Source organism: Lepidothrix coronata, unplaced genomic scaffold (genome assembly GCF_001604755.1).
Source record: "Lepidothrix coronata isolate B3197 unplaced genomic scaffold, Lepidothrix_coronata-1.0 Scaffold48, whole genome shotgun sequence".
Classification (NCBI taxonomy): domain Eukaryota; kingdom Metazoa; phylum Chordata; class Aves; order Passeriformes; family Pipridae; genus Lepidothrix; species Lepidothrix coronata.
Genome location: NW_016690228.1, coordinates 4,857,623 through 4,881,619, shown reverse-complemented (window position 1 = coordinate 4,881,619; position 23,997 = coordinate 4,857,623). Strand labels below are relative to the sequence as shown.

The 23,997-nt window shown below is 38.6% G+C and overlaps 1 protein-coding gene across 2 annotated transcripts; it reads right to left on the bottom strand.

Annotated features, from left to right (window-relative positions):
- Positions 1–1,595: 1,595 nt before the first annotated feature.
- Positions 1,596–23,584, bottom strand: PROSER1 (proline and serine rich 1). Of its 2 annotated transcripts, none has more exons than XM_017815128.1 (13): positions 23,271–23,584; positions 19,317–19,382; positions 18,530–18,598; positions 17,965–18,059; positions 15,696–15,789; positions 15,072–15,182; positions 14,279–14,362; positions 13,246–13,324; positions 10,904–10,999; positions 10,736–10,780; positions 6,761–8,519; positions 5,952–6,099; positions 1,596–1,923 (listed from the first exon to the last, which is right to left on the bottom strand). In XM_017815128.1, the coding sequence occupies exons 1-13, from the start codon at positions 23,313–23,315 to the stop codon at positions 1,918–1,920; spliced, it is 2,697 nt and encodes an 898-aa protein (XP_017670617.1). In that variant the 5' UTR covers positions 23,316–23,584; the 3' UTR covers positions 1,596–1,917. The 2 variants fall into 2 exon arrangements, with proteins under 2 accessions (XP_017670617.1, XP_017670616.1); XM_017815127.1 differs by lacking the exon at positions 1,596–1,923 and adding an exon at positions 3,027–4,628.
- Between the last annotated feature and the right edge of the window lie 413 nt (positions 23,585–23,997).

Sequence of the window (23,997 nt, the reverse complement as noted above, 5' to 3'; positions counted from 1 at the left end):
AAGATCAAACCTCAAGACAGATGCTTAATAGCAGGGTAGCAAGCATGAACAGTTACAAGAAAAATGTGTTTTAATTACTTCAAAGTAAAAACATAGTATGCAAAACCAACCCAAAAATTTTCCACTTTATAGCAACTTTTAAATTGAAAATTTTATTGAAAATAACTTAATTCTGAGCCATTTGAATGCCACAATTTGCACAGCTGCTTATATCATCAGATAAATGAGTAAAACACTAAAACTTAACAGAAATAATTGCTCCTTGCTGTTTATTGATAATTCCCTGAGATGCCTGTAAATACAGTCCTTAAAAGGTGAATAAAGCAGATGGTGTTTTTCGTTTGTGTTCAGGAATATCACAGTATTAGTTTCTTCATTTTAACTTCAGCTGCACTTTTACTCCCCATTTAAAAAACTTTAAATCAAAGGCAAGGCAATCCTAATCCTTTCTTCTTGGGGCTGTACTGGGGCATGTGGATAACTCATGTCCCAAAGTGCTACAGAACACTCAGAGAATAAAATACAAGACCCCTGGAGCAAAGCAGTTTACAAGCTGCAAGTTCACTGGTGCTGAACAGCCTGTAGCAGTCCTGTGTCAGGGCACTACCACAAAGACAATCAGACTGAGTTCAAAGCTGCTTTAGCAGGACTTACTAACTTAGAAGCAACATCAGATGACTGTGGTTTGGGCTGGTGGCAGTTCAACTATTTCTGCAGAGTGCTGATAAAGCTAAAGCCTTCAACTTCTGTTTAAAAGCAGAGTAAGGGCTCAGGTCGGGCATGATTAGGTACTTACCTCTAAGCATGCCATTCTCCAGCATTTCTCTGCAAAAACTGCTACATTTACAAATGGCACCAGTCCTTTGCAATGTCTCTACAGTGCCCAGTTGCTCCCGCTTACCTCATCATCCAGTTGTAGAGACTAAATCATAAAGACCAAGCACCCACTTCAAAGTCTGTTAAAACCAGAAGGGTAATTCTTACCCACAGCCATTTCTAAACAGTGCCAATCCCAAAGGTATATAAAAGAATCATCAGGCAATGCCCACATGAGATTTGAAAAAAAGTTGTAGGTTTCAGTTTGTCTTTCTCTGACCTTTTTAGACCCATACTACTTCCCTTCTCATCCACTGGCTTCAGCCATTCCCTAAAGATTTCTCAGCTTAGTCCTTCCCTGGCCCTGAATTCTGCCCATAGAATAGGCACTAGCCTATTTGCTTCAGGCTCATCATTCCTTTTCCCCAAATCAAAATTCAGAAGACAGGGTAGGCATCGGCTTTCAACAGCTGAAGATCAGGAGACAACAGGAAGCCCCCCTTTGACTACATTTCACTAGAGCATGAGTAAATACAAGAGAGAGTTAATCAAACGGATTGCTCCCATCTCAATCCAGAAAGGAAGGCAATTTGCAAGAAATAAGAACATTCATAACATAGCAAGTTTCCTTTCAGCCCCAGCCAAACCCGCAATACTCATTTGTAAATAGGAGGAAGAGGAGGACAGAAAATTGCTGTTTCTCTCATATTCACTGCAGCTGCAATTAAAGTACTTGAAAGAAACATTGAAACATTTGCAAACACAATTCCAGTAAGTTCTTAGTTCTTTCAAGAAACATTTTATTTCAAAGAACACTTCACTACACCTTATCTTTGTAGTCTGTCAACACAGATGAAATACAGCAGTAATAGGCAACTTGAACAGTGAAAAAAATCATAGTTAGTTCAGAATTAAAGTCATACAGCAAAAGCCTTTTCCCAGTACAGGCTCAGTGTAAGGTGGTTTGCCTCAGGAACAGACTTTTCCTTGGCTTCTTAAATATGGTGCTCAAGAAAGCATGAAAGAGCTCAGGAGAAATCACCTCCTTCAGATATTCCCAGGCTGGGTCACAGGAGTTTGCTACAATGAAGAACACAGACTTTATTCCTGAAGAGAAAAAAAAATAATAAAGAACAATTTTACATCAGGAGAAATATTTATAAAATTGAATTTTATCTTAATCCTAAGCACTGGAAAGTTCAGAATTCTGCTCAATATGTTTCACTAAAAACCAGAGAGGCCATTCAAGACACAGGAACTTAACAGTTTAATGCTTCTTAAATTATTCATTTGTCTGACACAGATGGGAGTGTGTCTGTAAAACTACCCCACCTATGTATGAAATACTCTTCTCTGGATGATGTGGCTAGACATCACTCATTAACTACACTGTTTCAGGAGAAGAGCATTTAATAGTGCATTTTCACGACTTCTCACCTGTTTGCATTTGGAGAAACAAGGTTTCACAACTTCTTCAGTATTTCTGAATTGTCCCATGTTCAGATAGAAAACCCCACACCCCACAGCCATCCAACAGACGTTTTGAGAAAGAGGTACAAACTGCCTACTTTTTGATAAGACACTGCATATTACTTGTTTTTGACTAAAAGGTAATGTAAATTAGTTCAGACTTTGATTGATTAATGGGGAAACTAGGACTAAAACAGGATATCAAACTTAGGCCCACAGTATGGTTACAAAATACTGACTTTGAACTACTTTACATTTATATTTATGGGACAAAAGTCAATCTGCTTTGATAAGATACCTATATCTTTATTTTCTCCTTCTCCAATTGATCTAAAAAACTACAAAGAACAAATTATGAAAAGAACGAGAAGGAAAGTATAATGAAAGATGGTAGAGATTTCTTCCACAGATTTCTTGAGACAAGATAAAATGCACCAATTTTAAAAGCAGTCCAGAGTGGAGAATAATAATTCAACAGGTTTCACAAAATAAAAAAAAAAAAAAGCAAGAGCATAAATTTGACTATTAAAACATAAGATTACCCAATTGCTGCCAATTTTTTCTAAAAAATTCATAAGATATCTCTATTGTCACTCTTTAGGAAGTCAATTTTATCATTATGGACAGAATTCTCCATCATAAAGAAACAGCATAAGCAAGACCAAACATCAGAAATATCTTAGTAAAAACAAGTTTATTCATTTGTATTTTAGGTAAATATGTATATAGTCAGCAAAGCCTTTTTGCCATGACTGTAAACTTTTTATTTAAAAAAATTATGTTAAAAACCAATACAGTAATTTCTGTTAACATTCTAAAAAAGTTGTTCACATCTTGAGAGAAAATACATTTGCAACATTTCCCAGCAGAATCAATCTTTAAAAAAGTAAAACTCTAGGTGCAGAACTTTTCTACAGTGTAGTATCTATCCTCTACATTTTAATTTAATCACGTGACTGAATATCATTCATCTCTATTGTCTCTGGAACATGATCAAGAGTATATCTTAAATAGATGATACTCGATGAAGTGTTACACATTGCCACAGGTACTAACATTATTAGAAGAGTGCACAATTGAATTTCACTAACAAAGCAAGACCTTTCTATATGCTGCATCGTAACAGTTAATTTAGCTATATGCCTTTAAAATTATGTACGTTTTCCAAGGAAAAATACTAAAAAAATCCATGGTCCAAATTCTGCTCCCACTTGTATTCACAGGATAATGTAAGCACCATCAAGTTGTAGTTTATAGCTGAAAAGCATAGAGAACCAGTTTGTTTGTGAGTATAAGGGAGAGAAGAACTTGACCCATGTCTGTAAACATTCACAAAAGTCTGCAGTCAAAAGTGCTGGATAGGCAGCCTATCCGCAGTACAATTATTTCATTCACAGAGGGGTGTTGGGGGCAAGGAGAATATTATGGAACACTATTTTAGAGGCGAGTTAGAATGTTTTTATGTACTCTGGAAAGACATATTCTCAGCTAGCTAAACCATACTCCAGTTAAACATAATTCACTGCTACCCAAATATAGTACAGCATCATTTCCTAGCTTTCTTTTTCAGACAAAGGAGTACTCAATTCAGCAGCAAGCCCATGACAATATTTCAAAGCATAAGAAAACCCCCACACACCTCTAATCTACCCTCCCCTTAACATACTATTGATGCTAACAGGAGATCCTCATATATACAAAGAAAATATCCAAAAAAATAAGCTGACCTTGATCTATGCACACACAAGAAGTGTGCTTCTAGATGAAAGATCATCTACAGCTTTAATTCTCTAGTTTCAGCCTAGATCTCATTCTACATTAACCACATATACCATACAAAACATAACAGAAAGATAGGTGCTTATACACACTATTAAGTATACTTGTTCTCCCCACTCAGTTTGACAGTCAATTACCGCTATTTACATAAACGTCTGTTTGAATGTTCCTGATCCTCTAAGACACCAAACATTCAACTCTTAAGATTAAAGGAGAGTCAAGGATGCTCAGCAATTCACAGGATCAGACCCTGAATCAATTGAATGCAATCACAAATTAAGTTTGACATTTGACACAGCCTCCTGGAATAATTTTACCCTCATGTTTTCCCCTTCTTTGCCAACTCAGACCATGCTCCCACTAATGCAGAGACAGCCTTCAAAATGAATAGGATCAGGCTCTGTCAAGCAAACATTCCAGTCTTTAAAAATGTCTGGTATTTACTGCCATCCACTCTGGGGCAGACTTGTCTGCAATGAAAATGGTGTTCCTGGTGTTGATGGATAGTTAGCAAAACCTTCAGGCTGAGCTGTATAGTTCTCCAGAGCAGAAGCAGAATGTGCCTTTAAGGAAGAGAAGAAGTTAGGAAACAGCACTGATAAAAACAAGGAAACAAACAAAAATCTGAATCAAGCAAAATTTCAGCCACCATACCAGTCCGACTCAAGCAAAAAAAAAATTATTTATAATCTGAAGTGTGCAAAGAACAGAGATGAGAAATGCATCTATTCACAGATGCTAAACTGTAGTGCAACTATTTCTCTGAAATACCAGAGAATGAAGAAAGCAGTTGGATTAAGAGGGAAAACAAAGAAATGTTAATGGCATTTACTGATTTGGAAGGCAAAGCTTAATCAGGAGCTGTAGCATTTCAGTGAGTTCAAACTTCCTTTCTCTTCACTGCTCAAGTAGATAAGTGTTAATTTTAGTGATTGAAACTTGTAAATAAGAAAAATGATGCTCCCTCAATGCAATCTGCATACATAGATTTCTACAGAATAAACAGATTCCTGAGCTGCAAAAGCAGCATGGCCTAATAACTTGCTTCTTCCAATCCCCTGATATTCAAAAGATATCTGACAATATTCTGCACACTGAATAGTACTTAGACATATGCTCCATTTCAACAGCTGATGTGTCACAGAAGAGAGAAAACATTAATTCAAGACACTCAACTGCCTCTTTTAGTGTTTTGTGGAGAAGGACAAATTCCCTACCAGAATCCTTAATCTGCACAGAGGCTGTTTTTAACAAAAGACAAACTAAACATGTAAACACAAAGTCTGATGGTAGTTTCAGTTAACTTACGTAGGTTGATGAATGAAACAAATTGTTTCATGGACAAGAGATGATGAGACTACACATTACCCAAAGCCACTTCAAGCTTGTATTACAACAACTGTATTTGTGGGAACCACCAAGAGAAAGGCACAACCACAACAGACACAAATTCAAGACAATCTGATTACATGTGTAAAGAGTCATGTAACTCACAACAAAGGGTCCACGAAATCTGTAAGTTATTAAAATGTCAGACGAACTGAGCACAAATTTTGCAAATACATGGCCAGGTCATTAGATTTAACACACACACACAGCAAAAATTTCATTTGCATCATCTTTTCTTTCTTTTACTTCTCCCCATTTGACAAAGAGTTTTTGAAAAGGGTTTAATCACATTCATAACGTATAAAAGCACTGTATACTAGCCCTGAGTTAAAAGTTAATAGCAGTTGTTCTTTATCATCATCCTTGTAATCAGTTCTCACGCAGGTCAGGGGGTTTTAATTATTTACTGACTTAAACTAATCCTAAGAAGTTAGCACATAAGTACATGCTCAAATGATCACTGGACACAAAAGAGTACTAGCAAATAGGCATGTTACCTGTAGTAGTGCTGACTGTGCAGCTGCACTATGCTGCAATTCCTGTAAGGAAGATTGTGCGGCACTTTGGGGAAAGCCAGGGATACCAGGGAGAGATAAAATACCAGGAAAAACTGCATTTCCCGGTGTCTGTAGTCCAGAAGTCAAGCTGAAACAATGTCAAAATGAAGCTATTATTAGGAACATCTGCATCGTGTTTTATCCTACGTTTCCTTCTCTATAAGATTATGTCTATACAAATTAGAAAAGCACTTCTTTTTCTAAACCTCATAAGGCCAGAATTTCCAAACAGAAGCCCAGACTTTACTCACCTACAAATTATTCATGCACACACAGACCAAGACTGTCTGAAGCATACCTCAGAAGGGAACTCCAAATTTTTTGTACCTTGACTGTGCCTACAATTTGCACTCAAAAAAACTTTACAGACAAGAGTTAATGCTGAGTACTTCCTTAAAACATAGGAACATCTAAGACATTGTCTACTATTACCTGTATGTGTCAATGGATGCCCATGTGGGCATGAATTCCATGTGGAATTCATTCTTGTAAAAGCCTAGAAGGTGCCAAGTATCCTCATCTGGGAAATAAGATCACTCACTGGATTGAACTGTCATAACAGGGACTATTGAGGACAATCTATTTGCTCTATCAGCTTCTAAAGTGGAAATCTACTAGTGAACTAACTTTAAAAATTATCTGCAATTACTAACTATGAGCGAAAATAACGTCTACACCTGAAGTAAAATCAGTGTTTTGCTCAAGACAAAAAGAAATAGCTCTGACCTCCTTCAGAAACAGAAACATACCCAGCCTGTGCAACAAGTGCAGAGTTGAAGTTTGAGCTAAAGGCCGAGGCAAACCCTGGCAGGACCGGAGCTGGAGATGGGGCTGTGGCAGCTGCTGGCAACGGTGCAACTGCTGCTACTGCAGAAGATGCCTGGAGGCCAGGGAAAGAAGGGAGAGCAGGAGTGACAGAGGGTGTGTTAGAGACAGGAAAACCAGGGAAGGATGGGTTTGATGATCCCAGAGGTCCCTGGGCAACAGAAAACAGGGAAGGGACAGCACTGGACAAGTTAAGCGAGAAGGGTGGAGCTGTTGCTGTTGCTGAGGCGGCGAGTCCTGAGAGTACGGCAGCAGTGGAACTCACATGGGGGGCAGACACGGCTGAAGCGGTTGTAGACGGAGTAGCTAACAAAGACCCTGGGAGAGTGACGGGTGGTGTAAGTGCTGGGTTACCAGTAAAAGCAAAGTTACTGGTTAGAGACGTAAAAGGAGGAAGTCCGTTGAACACAGGGGCAATGGGAGCAGAGGAGCCATGTGGAGCGAGGGAAATGGAAGCCAGAGAACTGGAATTGTTTAGAGGAGCACTCAAAGAAGAGAGACCTGACAGCACTGGATTCAGGGAACTGGGTAAACTGACTGGCACTGAAGCTGCTGAGGTGTATGCACGCCCAAGTGCTGACAGGCCTATAGTGCCATGAGAAGGGCTGGCTGCATGAGGAGGACCTTTGAAGGCTGAGAGGGTAGGACTCATGGGTTCTGTTTTGACCAGAACTGGGATACTTGTGGCAGCTGGGGCTGATGAGAGCTGCTGGTCAGGGTTAGTAGGGCTTGTGCCATGCAGGAGGGAGGCTGATGAGCCACAGTTGACTGGAATAATTGACGGTGAAGTGGTTAAAGGTGACTGTGCAGGCAATGTTGGAGTGGAACTAGAATTGGCTACAGATGGGGATGGAAGACCTGGAAATATAGCCAGCCCAGGTGTGGAAGAACGCTGTGGTGTGGGGGTGGCTGATGGAGTGTAACATTTGTTGACAGAGGAAGTGGGAGGGTCAGAGCTTTGATTAGCAAGAGCAGATAAAGAAGCGAGCTCACTTGTCACAGCAGAAGGTAAAGCAGATGAATTGATTAATGAAGCATCATTTGATGTCAGAAATCCCTTTAAGACAGACAAAATCGGGTTAGGTAAGCTAAGTGAACCAGGAATGGTAGTGGCAGGAGAATTAGCAACTGTAGATGGAACAGGACTAGAAATCCCTTGGGCATTGGGCGGCAAGGACAAAGGGAGGCCAGCAAAAACTGATGACAATGGAGCAGGATTATTAGCAGAAGCAATAGAAGAGGTTCCAGAAAACGGGAGGCCAGCAAATGGTGTAGTAGCAGATGCAAAAGCTTCACTAGGCGCAGGTGTGGCACATGGAGTGGAAGAACCTTGTGGAGTAGGCATAGCAGTGGGTATAGAAGCCAGCCCAGAAAAAACTGCAGGGACAGGAGTAGAGGTTGCACTGTGAACAGATGTGACAGGAACACCAGGCAATGAGAGGGATTTGATGACAGTAGGGGTTGGGGTGGATGGTTGAGATGTATGGATGGAAGAGGAGACCTGTCCTGGGAAAACAGGAAGGACAGGGGTAGACATGTTCATCCCAGAGATGTGTGGAGTTGCAGGTGTTAATGGATGGCTTATTGCCTTGACAGGTGATGGGGTAGGGACTGGAGTAGCAGCAGGTGTTGAAGGATTAGAACCATGAGGAGTAAAGAGCTGATTCGCTTGTGCAGAAAAAGCTGCAAAGAAACAAAACCAGTAAGAATACTTGAAACTGTCAGAAATGTTTAAAATCAACACAAAAACATTTTATACATCATTTCAAAATATGATACACAGACAATAGCTAACACGCAATGTCTATATATAAACAATGGATACTGGAACCTATGAAAACAAACCAAAAAGGTACATACAAACACATCACACAAGTTGTACATCATGTGGGCTACCACTCCTTTTAAAAACATTTTGTGACATCTGCTACCTCTTTATGATATCATGCAAAACAGTCAGATACACTCAAATATACTCTGTAGGAACATCTAAGTGATACAGGTAAACACCCTCCCTCTAGTCCCTAATATTTGGCAGTACCCAAATCAGCATCAGATCACCTGGGCTCCTCTGCATCCACTCTCACTGAAGGTCAGAATTTCCTTCAGAACCAGTTAATTCAATGTATCATGATTTCAGAGAAGTTTAGTCAACAACTGAAGAAAGCTGATTTCAGGTGCTGGTAGTTTTCTTTCCTTCAAAATCAGGTCATTCTCTTCACTGTGCTTCCTTCAGATTTTGATTCTAAGAAGGTACACTTTTAAATTCAGGTATCACACTACAGTATTAAACTGACATGGACACTTGACTTTATCAACAAATATTTCTAGAAGTCTTTAGTCAGGTGTCTGTAATCAAGGCGAGCACCTGCCACTAAGAGTATCAGCTTGTGTCAATCCTACAAAGTAAGTTATAGACATCAGTCAAGCTGGAGGAAAACAGGAAGGCACACTGTGAATGGGGAGGTGGAGATTAATGGAAAGAAGCTGCATTTAAGAACACTAACATGTCAAGCACCTTGATATGCCTGCCTCTAGTTTCCTGTGGAATATGAACATGTTAATAAATCATTCCTCTCAAACAACTTTTGTGTTTTATTTTACTTTTGAAGTAATCTGTTCAACTGTAAGCAAATCACTGATCCAACCAGTCAAACTCATCACCCATAACTCTGTAATGGCATAAATGTCTCTCTTGCCTGAATTCTACATATATACACACAAATCCAAAAAAATGAATCTTTTAAATCTAGGACCTAAGTTGATATGACAAACTCCTGTTTTCTATATCTTGAAACTCTAAAACTAGCTCGTTTGCAAAAAAACTATTTTCTTTTACATATTCTTTAAAAAAAAAAAATAGACTGCCCAGCTCTGTTCTTTCCTTACTCTGTTTCTAAGCTGAAGATTTTCCTGAAGATCCTGACAGCCAAGATAATCAACAAAATACAGCTGCAATGGAATCCAGAGCTGGTACTGAATTTCTCTTAATACAGAAGATTTCGTTCCTTACACTGTATTCATTTAGCTGTATTAACTACCTTTTAAAATATATGCACACTTGTGGAGGGGTATATAACAATAAAGTGAGTCTTTGAAACATTCTGTAGAACCACTCCTGGACACAGAGAAGAAAAGACAAAACATAACTTTTTTTTTTTTGTCCCTAAGAATATTTACAGTAGCTAGACTTATCATGATCATTTTATCTATTTGCAGTATTTGTCAATATGCCTGACTCAATAGTCAGTAGATTCTAAGCTTCTATTTGTCAAACCTAACAAAGTATTATCAAAGCCTTTTTATAAGTAGTTCCTAATGGTATTATTATGATTTATACTAAGCATACAAAGCACTACACAAATAAAAACAACAAAAAATGCACAACTGTCTTTGTAAAAAGGACAGGATCTTAAAGGGTAAGACAAAAGTGCAGGTAGACATAGCTGGATATAAGTCTGGGATAAGACATTCCAGAATCTCTGAATCTCCCTTGTACTTCTACCTTCCTATTGCAACTGCTATAGGAAACTAAAATGTGAATGGGTTTTCCAACACGTCCAGAGTTTCAACAACTGCAAAGATTTATTGAAGTATTTCAGTGCACGACATTGCAAAACATATTTTGACTTAGTTTTTTACCTGATTTCTCACATACTTATATACTTAAGAATATAAAACTTGGTTAACATAAAAGGATGAGTTTTAAAGTTATAATGCTTCTAAGCACCGATTACCTGATGATTTTTTTCTCCACTCTCAAGGAATCCTATTCCAACAGTAGTTAAACAATTACAGTCTTGTGAAGACCCCACTAAACAAGTGAGTTGTTAACATTTTCTGAACAAATAACAAAGATACAATCAACACAAGAATCCCCCTGGGCATTTGCAATTTACCTTGATTTTGGGAAGGTTTTGCTTGGCTGGAAAGGTCCTCATTTTCTAAACAGAGAACAACAGCTTGTTATTCAAAAGCAAATGAAATTCCAGCAATGAATGATCCACTTACTACAATGAACTGCAAAATCAATACAATCAATATTTTTAAAGATATGCATGTTTTACCTGATACCACTTGATTAGCAGTGTATGGTGGAGGAGCTGGTAAGCCTGGAGCTATGACATTAGCCATTGGAACTAAGCCAGCATTGTTGTAAGCACCTAAAATAAAAAATGCAATACACATCTGTTGTCAAAAACCCCATATCTCAATGAACCAGTAGGCATCTTCTGCTTTAAAAGAACATTTTCAAGACTGTAAGACATTCCTCCATCAAAAAGCTAGACCAGTTAATCATCCGGGCTGGATGTTGGCTTTGGCTAATGTCTGCCTGAATGGCATAAGTTGCGATTCAAATTTTACTAGGAGCAATTCTCTTGAGAAAGCATGAAAAAGTCAGGTTTCAATTCCTTTCAGTTTCATTTTGCCTGAACAAACTCTAAGGGAAGGAGTGATTCAGAGTGCTGCAGCATCATTGGTTCCTTTTGTATTCCTCATTTAAAGTGTGTGGCAACTCCTTCTTTATCATTAAAGTCTTGACAAATAAAAAAGAGAAACACAGATCAGTGACCATGACCAGCCCTTCAACACTAGCCAGAAAATTCAGAGGAAAATGTCCCATTTCAAATACTTCATCTAGTATTCTTCAATATTTCTTTAAATGTTAAGAAATTCAAATGGGTTAACAAAGTATTTTAATATAAAATTCTTAGTGCAATTGATGTATTAAAAATACCTTTTTTTCCTCTTATTTTTTTGGAGCAACTCAAACTGTTGTATTGCTGTGGTATACAGTTCTGATGAAGAACATCAAAATTTAAATTGCAGGAACATAAACACACTTCACAGTGGTCCTGAATGAATAGTTTAGGAGCATAAAAACTTATGCTTCATGGGGAAAGGTAGCACTCGAACAATACTCAAAGTGCAATAATTTGTCATACACGACTCCTTCCTATTTCACATTTCACAATTGCACCTGATGTTAAGATTTCTTGCACGACAACTCTTGCCTAAAAATCAGAAAACAACTAACAATCATTGTGTCACTCAGGAAGGAAATGTTAGAGGCTGTAAACAAAACATCGTTCTGACCATTGCTTGAAAACAATCACATTCAATAGTTTCAGGTCAGCATCTGCAACCTCATCAAACACACACACATAAATATATATATAATTTCAACAGTTATGAGTTCCACTGTCACAAGAACTCTCTTAAAAAACATGTTGCAGTCTAATAAGGCCCTGAAACCTCAAAAGCTGTTCATATCCTAAAATGTACTAATATTTATATCTAGTCACAGGTCAAATTTGGTACTTTAAGTTACTCTGAATATGACTTATTTAATATAAATTTTAGCTAGTCTGCGAGTTTCCCATACAGTTTCCTGGGAGTAAGTTATTTCTTGGGCATAAATAATCAGTCTTAGTTTAGCCACTTGTAGTGCCCATTTTTCCAAAAGGGCTATAAAAAGACTTCCAAAGATTGGGTTGATTAGATGACTCACCCTTCAACAAGCATGCTAAGAGTTCTACTACACTTTCTTATCAACTACTTTAGAAATCCCTAACATCAGTGAAAAGCAAATGTCCTAACCAGAGCACTCCTTGTTTTGCAGTAGGAATTGCAAGATTAAGAAGGGCTTTCAGATACTGAAAAAAAAGACCAGTCAGACTATGTAAGTACTCTAACCTCCTCTTCCTAAGAAAGGGCAATTGTCTTGCTCCCTTCCAAACATGTCTGGAATCAAACAACTGATGGAACAGAGCAAAGAAAGAGGAGTTTATGAATAAAGGCTCAATCTTACTTAAGGCACAAGGCTACAAATAGACTAAAAGCAGGAAAAGGTAATCACTATGTCCCTTCTGAGACTGAAATGTGCTTTTCTTTCAGGAAACTGTAGGTAAAGCTGAAGGCAACTGAAAAAACCAGATTACAAGTCTGAACCTTCAGTTGAGAGAAACATATTACAGACCTCCAGCAAGTTCCTACATAGTTCCATCCAATTCAGGGCTGTGGCTGACCATACCCTAAGTTTGGTTCTACAGCAACAAGTCAGACTCGACAGGCTAAAAGCCCAAACCTTGGTCAAATGTTACAACAAAGTCACAGCCCTTGTCTAATATGCACAGTATTTATCCATAAATTAAATATTTCATCATCAGAACAGGATTGTGAGTTTTCCTTATGATGTGGATGTTGGAAAAAGAAGTCAATATATTCCTCTTTTTATCAATTCTGCAGTCATGACAAGAAAAGGTAGAAACCAGTACTCAGAACACGCCAAGGAAGCACAAGCCAATTTCAGAGATGGCCATGGTCAGAGAAACTAATACTTGACACATTACTTAAAAGGCAAATGCATGAAACAACAGTATCAAGCTAGAACACATAGAAGCCTTACTTGGTGCAATAGTTGCATGTGGCCGACATGGCGGGATGGGGTATGGAACTGGTTTGTGTGGATTGTACGTCGATGGAGCCTACATAAACAAAAGGAAAGGCAATAGTGAAAGCATTACCTAACGTATCTCAGACAAAAAAATAACATTCAGATACTACTACATACAGGCATTCTTCACTACAAATATACGTGATATGAACTTTATAATATCCATAGTCAGTGCAAGTATTTCACTCTTTTCTGAAAAGAATGAAACAAACATCACTTTCTTATCAACTACCTTAAAAACTCCCTGAAATCCCTAACATGAGTGAAAAGCAGATTAGATTCTAGATTTAAATTTTAATATGAAACTGAGCACAGGTGGGAAAGGGAACTCCTTTCTGCCTCACAGTTCTCGCACTCTGCAGTCTTGGACTGACATCTCATTTTAAAGGTTTAGCACATTCAAACCTAACCAATATTTCTGACGGTACCTGTGCCTTTAAAATAATACATCTTTGTAGGAAACATTTCATAATAAAAGTGATAATAAAATATTTGAACGATACTTCAAAAGAGTAATAAGTTCACTGAAAATTTGTCCCACATGTTTAAGAATTTTGAAATACAGATCAGCCGTGTTGTTAAGAAACAAGAAGCTCCTTCAAAAGCACAGCTGTAATTCAAGTTCCCAAGATGCAAGCATTTTTTTGTCCATGTAGGAAATCCTCAGAGATCAACACATGATGGATTACTAAAAATGCTTTTAGCTTTCTCTTCTGCTATTGTAATTTAAATTATTTTCAAATGCACACACACTGTATCAAGCAGAGAATCTCCTCTCCACAGCTAAAAATTACAGCTTATTTTCAAGCTAAATAAAAAAATACTAAGTCATATTAACTTCATTATAGAAGTTTAGCTTCAATTAAATTGCTGCTCTACAGTCTTCTTGCAACATAACAGCATTTTATAATAAAGCCTCATTGAATCAGCTCGTGGTTGTTTTGGGTTTTCTTGAAGTTTCATTTATTTACTCATTTACTCATACTGGTTTGGATGGTCCAAGTATACGGGCTGCTATTCCCTTTCCTTCATTAGTACATTCTTCTGTGTCCTTTTTGATAGGGGTTCCCTGAAACAAAAGAAAATTGAACAAAGAATTTAGAAGCAAATATTGATATAGAATTTCTGCCATATTTGACTTTTTCCCAACTACATTTGAGTTTTTTAACTTCTAAAAGTAACCATGTTTGCCAGAAAAAAAAACAACAGTCCTTTAGGCTTGTAAAATGATGAGTAACAGCATTCCAATAGCTTGGTTTGTAACACCGAGCTTCTGTAAAGAGAGGCATTTTAAACAGTCCAGGTTGGTGATGGAATTCTGCATTTTGACTTGTGGATGTGATAACATATTTCATAGTCCCTTATGTGTTCACAGAAAATACTTAACATGGTTGTTCAAGAACTACACTAAGATTAGCAGTAGTACTGTAGTGACCATATTAAGCCATCTTATCAACCTACCAGTAAGGCTCTTTATACCTCTCCTGATTCTGCCAAATACTGCTGTATTTTACAATGTGTTTCTGATATGAACAAGGTCTAATTTATGAAGTAATGTTTACTTGAAGCAGCATAGAAAGAATGGGCAAATAAAAATAATGCAAGTTCTCTATAATAGTGGAAGGGGGTATTAAAAAACGGACAAACAAAAAACTCCCAACAAATGCACATCAGTTTTGACCCCAGTCCTCCTTCCATGTATATCAATTCTGGTTTTGGTTATACTACAGTGAATCCCAAATCAAGAGTTCATTTGTGAAAAGCAAAAGCATACTTACTGGAAAAATTCCATTTATGCGGCTTGGTTTGCCCTTGGGATAAGGATTGCCAGGAATCATGCCACAGGATGATATCATAGCATGAGGAGCCTTACAACCTGTCTTAGAAGCCTGCAAAATAATCAAGAAAGAACATTATTTGCTATCAAATTCAATGCTTTAAAGGAATTTTACTATTTCATGACGGATTCATTTAGACTGCATGAATCAACCTACATGGAACAGCTGAAATCTTTTGTCTCAAATCTTTTTCCAAATAATCCAAATAAGTGTAAGGTTCTGCCAAAGTCCCCTTTATTTTGAATAACTCTATTCGGACCAGTTCTGCTCAGACTGAACTTGGGCTTAAGCCCTTGGTTTTCTCTAAAACAAACACAAACTATTTCCTTCCGCATTGGTTGCAATTCTGTGCTCCCTTTTCCATACATTCCTAATGCCTACAGAAACTTCCCCTTTTGTTGCACAAGCATTACATAGCTCTTATCTTTTTGCAGTTGCTTTCAGCTTGTCTTACACCACCAGTTCCCAACAGTCCTCATGCTAAGCCTTGACCCCACAATGACCATAAGGATGGAAACAATACTGTATTTGACAGAATCAAGGATACTAGTATATCTTGATTACCTGTTCAAGAATTCTTCTGCATCTTTTCTTCTCTGACATATTAATTCTGAACAGATCTTCAATAAGGCGATAATTCTGAGGATCAACAATGTTGCTATAAAGACAGTGACAGACAATTACTGACATTCCATTTGCATAAGTAGAAATAATGCACTGCTGAAAAGTGACCAACACTTATTCAGCCACTACCCAACAGTACATTAAAAAAACCATAATTAGTTCAGATCATACTATTACTGTTATTAAAGTAAAAACTTCCAGCCTAAATATGGACTTCTTACGTCTTAAGTAAATCATGGTATTAGAATTAAATATCAATACGGAACAATGGATGATGATGGCTAAACTTTATTGCAAAAATAACGATGTTGAAAACATGAATCTTGCATCACAACAGTTTGTTAGAAAGCTTTAATTGCTACCAGCACACAATTCCTAGCACAGCAGAAAACCTGCAGCTACTCAGTTTGCCACTGTTTCTTGCTCGTCTGGTAAAAAAACAAATTTTCATCTAATTTACTCCAGAATGAAAAAGATCAACTCTTGGCAGTTCTCTCCAAGTTCTGAACAGCTAGTGAAAGTCTTCAGATAGTTCCAAAAAGAACTCTTTCTCTCTTCTCTCCCCAAAACAACACTAGACACATCAGGGAAGACAAAATGTGTGAGTACCAGGAGACCGATGCCTGCTTCTACCTACCTTTTTCAAAATCCTGATCACAGCATTATTCTGTCAAATACTACCTCTGCCATCCAAACTACTGGAAATACTATATGGTACCAGAAAGGAGGACTTCTCAAAGGAGAGGATATTAGACAGAAATGAAATCAGCAGAATGTTGAGTGAAGACATGAAAAATGCCTCAAACAACGTTATTAAAACATGAATGAACTTTTGACTTTGTTCTCTAGTCCTGATTAACAAAGTATGCAGCACATAGATTTGGTTTAGGATTTCTAATCAAGACTTCCTTATTATGCTCTTGTACTGTAGAAATTCAACAGCTAAAGAAGTTACCATGCTTTCCCCCCACATGAGCTGAAGTTAGCAACTGAAGAGTCTAATGTGTCACTGACTAACTTTCCTTAGGCTACCCTGTTATGTTTTGGTCTGAAACAGACTAGGAGCATTCACACGGCTTCCTTAAACTCAACTCCAAAAGCCAGATTTTGGAGTCTGTGTCTTAATTTTTTTTTGGATATTTATATCATGAATTTATATGCCCCAGAAAGTTCAAGCAGGCTGTAATATACAGCATTCATAGGCAAGGCAGACATACTTACAGCAAAAAAAACCAAACCAACCCCAAACAGAACAATATTCTTATAATAAATCCCCTGAACCAAGCAGCAGAGTTCCAGTGTAAATATGTGTAAGTAGCAGATCCTTTGAACCAGCTGTGTTCAGTAGAAAAACCCCAACTTTCTCTGTAAACATAGAGTACCTATACATCTTTTTTAGACTGTAGATTTGTCAATTTAGGAGATCTATATACTTAATTTAGAAGGCTTTTTGAATGCAAAAGAGGTCAGTTCCCAGAATGCCCTAGTCTCAAGTCTTTCACATTTCAGTGAGCAGAGAAATAAGCTTAAGGCCGTCTTCATTTCCTACCTGATTTGAAGAGCACTGTAAAAGCATTGCCAAAGTGGCAGTTTTCCAGCAGGCAGAAGCCCACAGAGCAGCATGCTCAAGACTCAAATGAACTATGGAATTTTCCACAGTCATAGAATCCTTGAGTGGTCTGGGTTGGAATCATCTAGGTCCAAGCCCACTGCCATGGGCAGGAACATCTTCCAGTAGCCCCAGTTGCTCAGAGCCCCATCTCACCTGACCTTGAACACTTCCAGAGATGGGGTATCCACAGCTTCTCAGGGCAACCTGTTCCAGCCTCACAGTAAGGAATTTTTTCCTAATATCTAATCTAAACCTACTCTCTTCCAGTTTGAAGCCATTCCCCCTTGTCCTGTCACTACATTCCTTGTAACAAGTCTTTCTCCATCTTTCTTGTAGGCTCTCTTCAGGTACTGAAAGGCTGAAATTAGATCAATTCCAAGCCTCCTCTTTTCCAGGCTGAACAAATCCAATTCTCTCAGCCTTATGTCTACTTCTACAATGTCTACTTCTAATTCTTCTAATTCACAATCAGTAATGGATTTGTGCTTTACCTTAACCAGGTACAGTGCCTCCTTCTAGAAGTATGTAAAGTTTTATATACCCAAACACTAGCAAAACCAATACAAGTTAAAGGAATACAGCATGAAAGATACTTACGAAGCTAAGATTTCAAGGGCAATAAGTTTATCTTTACTGAATGTGAAGCAGTTGAGAATATTAACCATTTTTGATGCTGGAACTGCCACTATTTTCTGACAAGAAAGCAAGAAAGAAAAAAAAGTGAATATAAAATAAAGCAGTACAATTATTTTAAACTCAGAATACAACTCAGTAACAACTTCACAACGGTGTGTTTCAGCAAACACTTAACAGTCTCTCCCTCCCATTGGAAAAAGATTCTATATGCTAAATTATGAACAAGCAGTTTCAAAAAGCACTCACCCAAAACAAAGAAATCAGGTAAGTTAACAATAGTTACAAAGGGTTACATCTCTTTCTGTGATACACAGGAAAGTAAAAGACACTTTAGTCAGAAAAGATACCCTGGTTAGAAGTATGAAGTTTCATAGTTTGATACCACTGAAGAAGTAGCACATAAAGAGGAAACTTTGACAATTATAAAGGGTACAATGAGACATCAGTTGCAAAAGTATATATCACAAAATTAAAATAAGATTATAAAAGCAAATTTATTCCACAAGATTATGTCACAAGAACTTACATGTTGTAAAGCCTTTATTGCCTTGAGCTGTGGTTCAGCCCAGGAAAAGTATCTCAGTAACTCAACAACCTGCAATAGTAAGGCCTTCAATTAGTCTTTTAGATATACTAAAAATGTATGCTAACAGCATCAATATGATCTTTCCATTTTTATAGTACAGTGGTATACTGTTAAAAAACATCTGTCTGCATGTTTGATTATCAGGGCCTACTAGCATCTAATGGTTTTTATCTCTTAAGTAGGCACTTAAAAAAAATCTATGCTATGAGATGAAGATTTTCTATGGAAATATTTAAAATAGATACTTACTACTCTCTATATATTTGCATATACGTGCAACAATGAGACTGTATTACAATAAAAAAAGAGTCAACTATCTCTGAAAAACCTTATAAACATTCAGTATCTCAAACAGCATATTTACCAAATATACACCAAAAAAGTCAGCAGAAAAGGAAACAGGGAAAAAAATATACATAGTATCAAAATAAGTTGGATAATTATTACTACATGCCTGTTTAGGCAATCCATGCAAAATAATCCTAAATTCCATTATGATAAATTTATACTACTTTCCACACACAACTGAAAATGTAATTACTTCGATGATAAAACAACTTGGAACTATTTTTCACAGTTTAATGCTGATATAACAAGGAATTAAATATTCTTAGTTAATAAATAAAAAAGCTAATGTCATCAGCTTTGGTATAATTGGAGACAGTCTGCATTATTGAATACACAAAAACAATAGCTCCCATTAAACCCATGACAGTGTTGACTTTACCTGTTCACTAGAAAAGTATCCATGAACATATTCAATAGCTTTTAATTTGTACTCAGTCAATACAGCCTAAAAGATACAGAAAAAGAAGTTATACAATTAGTTGCCCAAAAAGTATAATTATAGCACAATCATCTACTAATCTCTTAATCTAAAAATTTCTGCCCTTACAAAGTGGCATTTGCATCAATCACACCACAGCATTCTGAAGTAACAGTATATTCCTTAGATAATTGAGAATGGTGAAAAACAGAAAAAGACTTCATATTTTTTTTTTATTGTCATTTATAACTGTGCTGAGAGAACATCATCATCATCATCATCACTCTTCTTTTTGCCCCAAAGCTTTATATCAATTTTATGAAGGGACTGGATAACAAGTCTGTATAGAAAGAATTAAGATTATAGCAAAGCTTGCTCCAGAGGTGAATGATGTCTTATCATTACCTTTCAGATTTCTAACTTTAACATGCAACCACACAAAACAAACAAAGTGCAGTACTTTGATGCAGCACTTTTAACTTTGTGGCAAGACAGTTCTGTTGATAACCATGTGAGCTATCTAATAGCCAGGACTTCCTTCCTCTCCTCATACCCAGTCACTGAGATGGGTACAAGATGTAAAGAAGACAGGTGACAGCTGAATTCCTGCCCAAATTGGTCCAAACACCTTTCTTCCTTAGTTTTCAAGTCTCCATCTATTGCTAGATCTCATGCATATTCTCAAACCACCTTTAGCTTCACCCCCACATCCATTTCTATCTGCTTCCCACTAGCCCTAAAATCTACTCTAAATTTTTTTGTTTCCGTCCCTTCACACAGACAGATGTGAAGGTCTTCACTGCAATCTGACTGTGAGTAGCACAGGTGCACGGAAACTCACTTGGATACTGTTTGAGGCAACTCTTTTCCTTTCTGTACCTTATTAAGAAATAAACACTACCAGACACACTGAAGTCACAGAGGGAAAAGAATTTCTCTCTTCATGCTCATTTTTTCTTCTGTCTCTTCCTTTTCCATGTATTTTGGAAAAGAGCGTGGTATGTCATATTTTTTACCAAAACAAATGTTACTTTTCTTTCCTAAATCAACAACTGAATGACTTTGTAATAAGAACACAAACAGAAACTACTGCTATGTATATTTATGGAAGAAACAAACAAAATCCCCAAAGTTTATTTTGCTAATAATTATAAATATGGGGAAAATAATACTAAGCTACACAAGACGACATTTAAATAATTGTTCCTCCTAATTGTAGGACTGAGAATGGAACATACTAGCACAACTAACTTATGAATCACAAATAAAAAACGTTCTACCACAGAGCTAGAAACAAAGCTTAGACAAAAACACAGCAGCAAAGACACAAAATCAGCATTTGGGCAATGTTACACTGCAACAGCACAGCTATTATTAACACAGCACAGCACTGATCCTTAGATCAACTGCAAGTTGGGTTTACAGGAATACAGGCAGATAGCATAGAGGAAACATAATTGCCTAAAATCACATGTCAAAACCCTTTTGTCTGAAGTCTTTAGTAATCACGGAGCGTATTCTGAAGGACTGCACTGCAGTAGCAATAATTGAAACGTTACTCCTTCCCACCATGAATTCTCACAGAAAGCATTCATGTGCAAGTTGTTCCTTAATTATTTTTTTTTTGTTCCCAGATTTTCCACACAAAATTTTAACCAAGAGGGAAGTCCACACCCTCAAATATCTTATTAGGCTGTCATGTTTTTAGCTGGTTATACATATACCTATTTTATAAGGGAGAATTTATGACCGTGACCTTATACAAAAATGCTAGTAAACGCAGATGTGATAAAAAAGACTCATCCCTGGGGCTTCTGTTGCACACTCATTTATACCTCACTATGTTGCAAAATAATAATAATGCAACTGCAGCCATCAACTGGGCCTCATGCTGAAGAGAAACTGAACTGCAACTCAACTCTAGTACCCAAGTCCAAAGGAAATGTACGTTTCCTAGACAATCCAACATAACAAAAAAAGCCCACTTCTTACAAAAATGCTAAGGATCCCTTTTCTGCCATGAGGCAATCTTATCTGAAACAAGCCCTTCATTTTCACACCAAGACAGCTTTAGAAGGATACATAAAACAAAATACATTGTTACAGACTTCTACTTCCCATGCAAACCAGGAAAAATTAATCTCAGAGGTTCTGATTTTTTTCTCTCTCTTTTTCCACCTCCAGCGTTTCGGTAACTATGCCAACCACTAACCTTTAGCTTTCCTATTAAATGCAGGCCTCAGTGCAGAGAAAGAGACCTGCCAGACACCAGGAAGCCCAGGTTTGTATCTCTACTCCCCACAACTAGCAGGTATTTTGCTCCATTAGTTTTTAAAGAGGGGATGCAGAAGCACAGCTCGGAGCAAGCATCAAAACATAGGATTTACATCCTGGAGAAGCTGTGCAAACACCCTGAACCTGTGAGAGATGTGGCTTCCAAGGACTGCTCCGTGCAGCTTTGAAATCAGCTCTTATGTCCTATTTGTGCATTGTATCTCTTCATGGCTGGGCTTCGCAAACGAAGATTTGTAAAAGGTAGATACTTCACACTGTCTCGGGTCAGGCCAAGTAAATGCAACCCTTTTCCCCAAATAAGAGATACTTGGTTATTTTGGTTTGTCCTAGTTAGAACAGCTGGGACCAGTTCATCACTGGATGGGTGTAACCCAAAACTGTGTGTTCTATAGCCTTCCATGCCATTTCCCAGAAACTGTTACCAATGAACCATTTACACCATCAGCACAGAGCATACCTGACTCCTCAGGCTATAAACTAGGTGTTAAGAGGCCTGCGAGATAGGAGGGTGTTTCTGTCCTCACACCCATTGTGGAACCCCCTGCCCTGAGGGAGGTACTGGGCATTCCTGCCTGAACTGGAGGATATATAATCTTGGAGTCTTGGAACCTTTTTAACCACTCGTGGGATCCAGAGGAAGACTGCAGATCACCGCTCTCAACCAGACTGCAGACCACCACTCTCGACCGGACTGCAATCACCACTCTTGACCAGACTGCAACAGCACTCTCACCAACAGGTTTTCCCCTCTCCTTTCACTTTGGACTCAGGGGGCCCAACAAACACCACTCTGTTCATGCCCCAGGGTGCCGGGTTATACATTTGGGTTTTGTGGGTTAAAACCAGCTGTTTGTCTGCATAATCATACTTATTGTATTATTTTATTAAATTGTTATTCTGACTTATAATCTCTCTTTTGAGCTGGGTTCATTTCCCCTGCCAGTTTACCTTTAAACCAGCACATGGTTTTTGTTCCTCATCTTTCTTGACAGTGAAAATGCTGCAATAACTTTATTCAAGTGCTTATTTCAAATAGGGTTCTTGAAGCACACAATGTTAGTTCAATGGCACCAGTCTGGACATCCCGTATCAGTTTTATAAGACAATTAAAAAATTCTCAAAGCGAGGAAGCATGTCACAGCAGTTTTACACTGTTGCATCTGACACACAAAAACTGGAATACATCAGCAATACAGGATTCGTTCTTCACACGGTGGTGAAATTTAGTCTTTATTGAATCCTGAAGGGATTATCAAAGAACACAGAACCCCTCACCTCGTGTGTTCATCAAGAGGAACAGAATCACAGAATGTTAATGAGTTGGAAGGGGCCTTAAAAACCATCTAGTCCCAAGCCCCCTGCCATGGACAGGGACATCTGCCACTAGACCAGGTTGTTCAAGGCCTTATTCAGCTAGGCTTTGAACATTGCTAGGGTTCGAGCATCCACAAGCTCTCCAGACAACCTGTTCTAGTGTCTCACCACCCTCACAGTAAACAACTTCTTTCTAATATCTAACCTAAAGTTTCCCCACTTTCAATTTGTACCCCTTACTCCTTGTCCTACAGCCTATAATCAAATTATTAAACTAACATAATATAAAAAACGAGAAGTTATTACCTTCCTAATTTCATCCAGCACGGTTTCAAATGATTTCTTATCCATCTTGATTAGTTCATTCAATGCGTGGAGGAAATAAAAAACTAAATAAATTAAAAAAAAATTTAAAAAAGCGAACAAATCTGGTCTAAAGACTTAAGAGTCCTCAAGCATACAGAGAAAAAAAAAAAAAAAAAGAGAACGCAACAAAAAAAAATCTGGGCACTGAAGGCGGCCCGGGCTCTCCTCATCCGGACACAGAGACAAAGGCTCCCGCCGGGCGCAGCTCAGAACGCCCGTCACGGCGCGTCCCGGGGCCGCTCGGGCCGGCGGTGGGAGCGGGAGGGCGCGGGGCTCCGGGACGGATGGAGCGGCAGGGAGGGGCGGCAGCCGCGGCCGCTCGGCTCAACACGCGGCGCCGAGGCCCGGCCTGCCCGCGCCCGCCCGCGGGGCGCCCCCGCAGCGCATCGCCCTGCGACCCCGGCGGGCAGAGCCGGCGCGGCCCCGAGCGGCCCCTGGGGCAGGCGGGGAGGGCAGGGCAGGTGGGGTAGGCGGGGAAGGCGGCCCGGGAGCGGCGCGAACACACAGACAGGACACCCCCTCCGCCGGTCCCGCCTCCCGCCGTCGCGTCCCTATGGCATCACGGCGCGGACCGAGGGCCCTTTTCTACGCTGGCCGACGACACTGATGCCTGCGCAGGAGCGGCGGGGAGTCGCGGCGGGCTCGCCCCTCTCCCAGCCCCCGGCGC

What these genes read in the sequence shown, in the direction of transcription:
- PROSER1 (XM_017815127.1), bottom strand. Translation starts at nt 23,315, where the DNA reads ATGGATAAGAAATCATTTGAAACCGTGCTGGATGAAATTAGGAAG. An exon ending in GATACTTTTCTAGTGAACAG is followed by an intron (nt 18,599 to 19,316) that starts GTAAAGTCAACA and finishes TTACTATTGCAG; the next exon opens with GTTGTTGAGTTACTGAGATA. An exon ending in GCCCTTGAAATCTTAGCTTC is followed by an intron (nt 15,790 to 17,964) that starts GTAAGTATCTTT and finishes CTGTCTTTATAG; the next exon opens with CAACATTGTTGATCCTCAGA.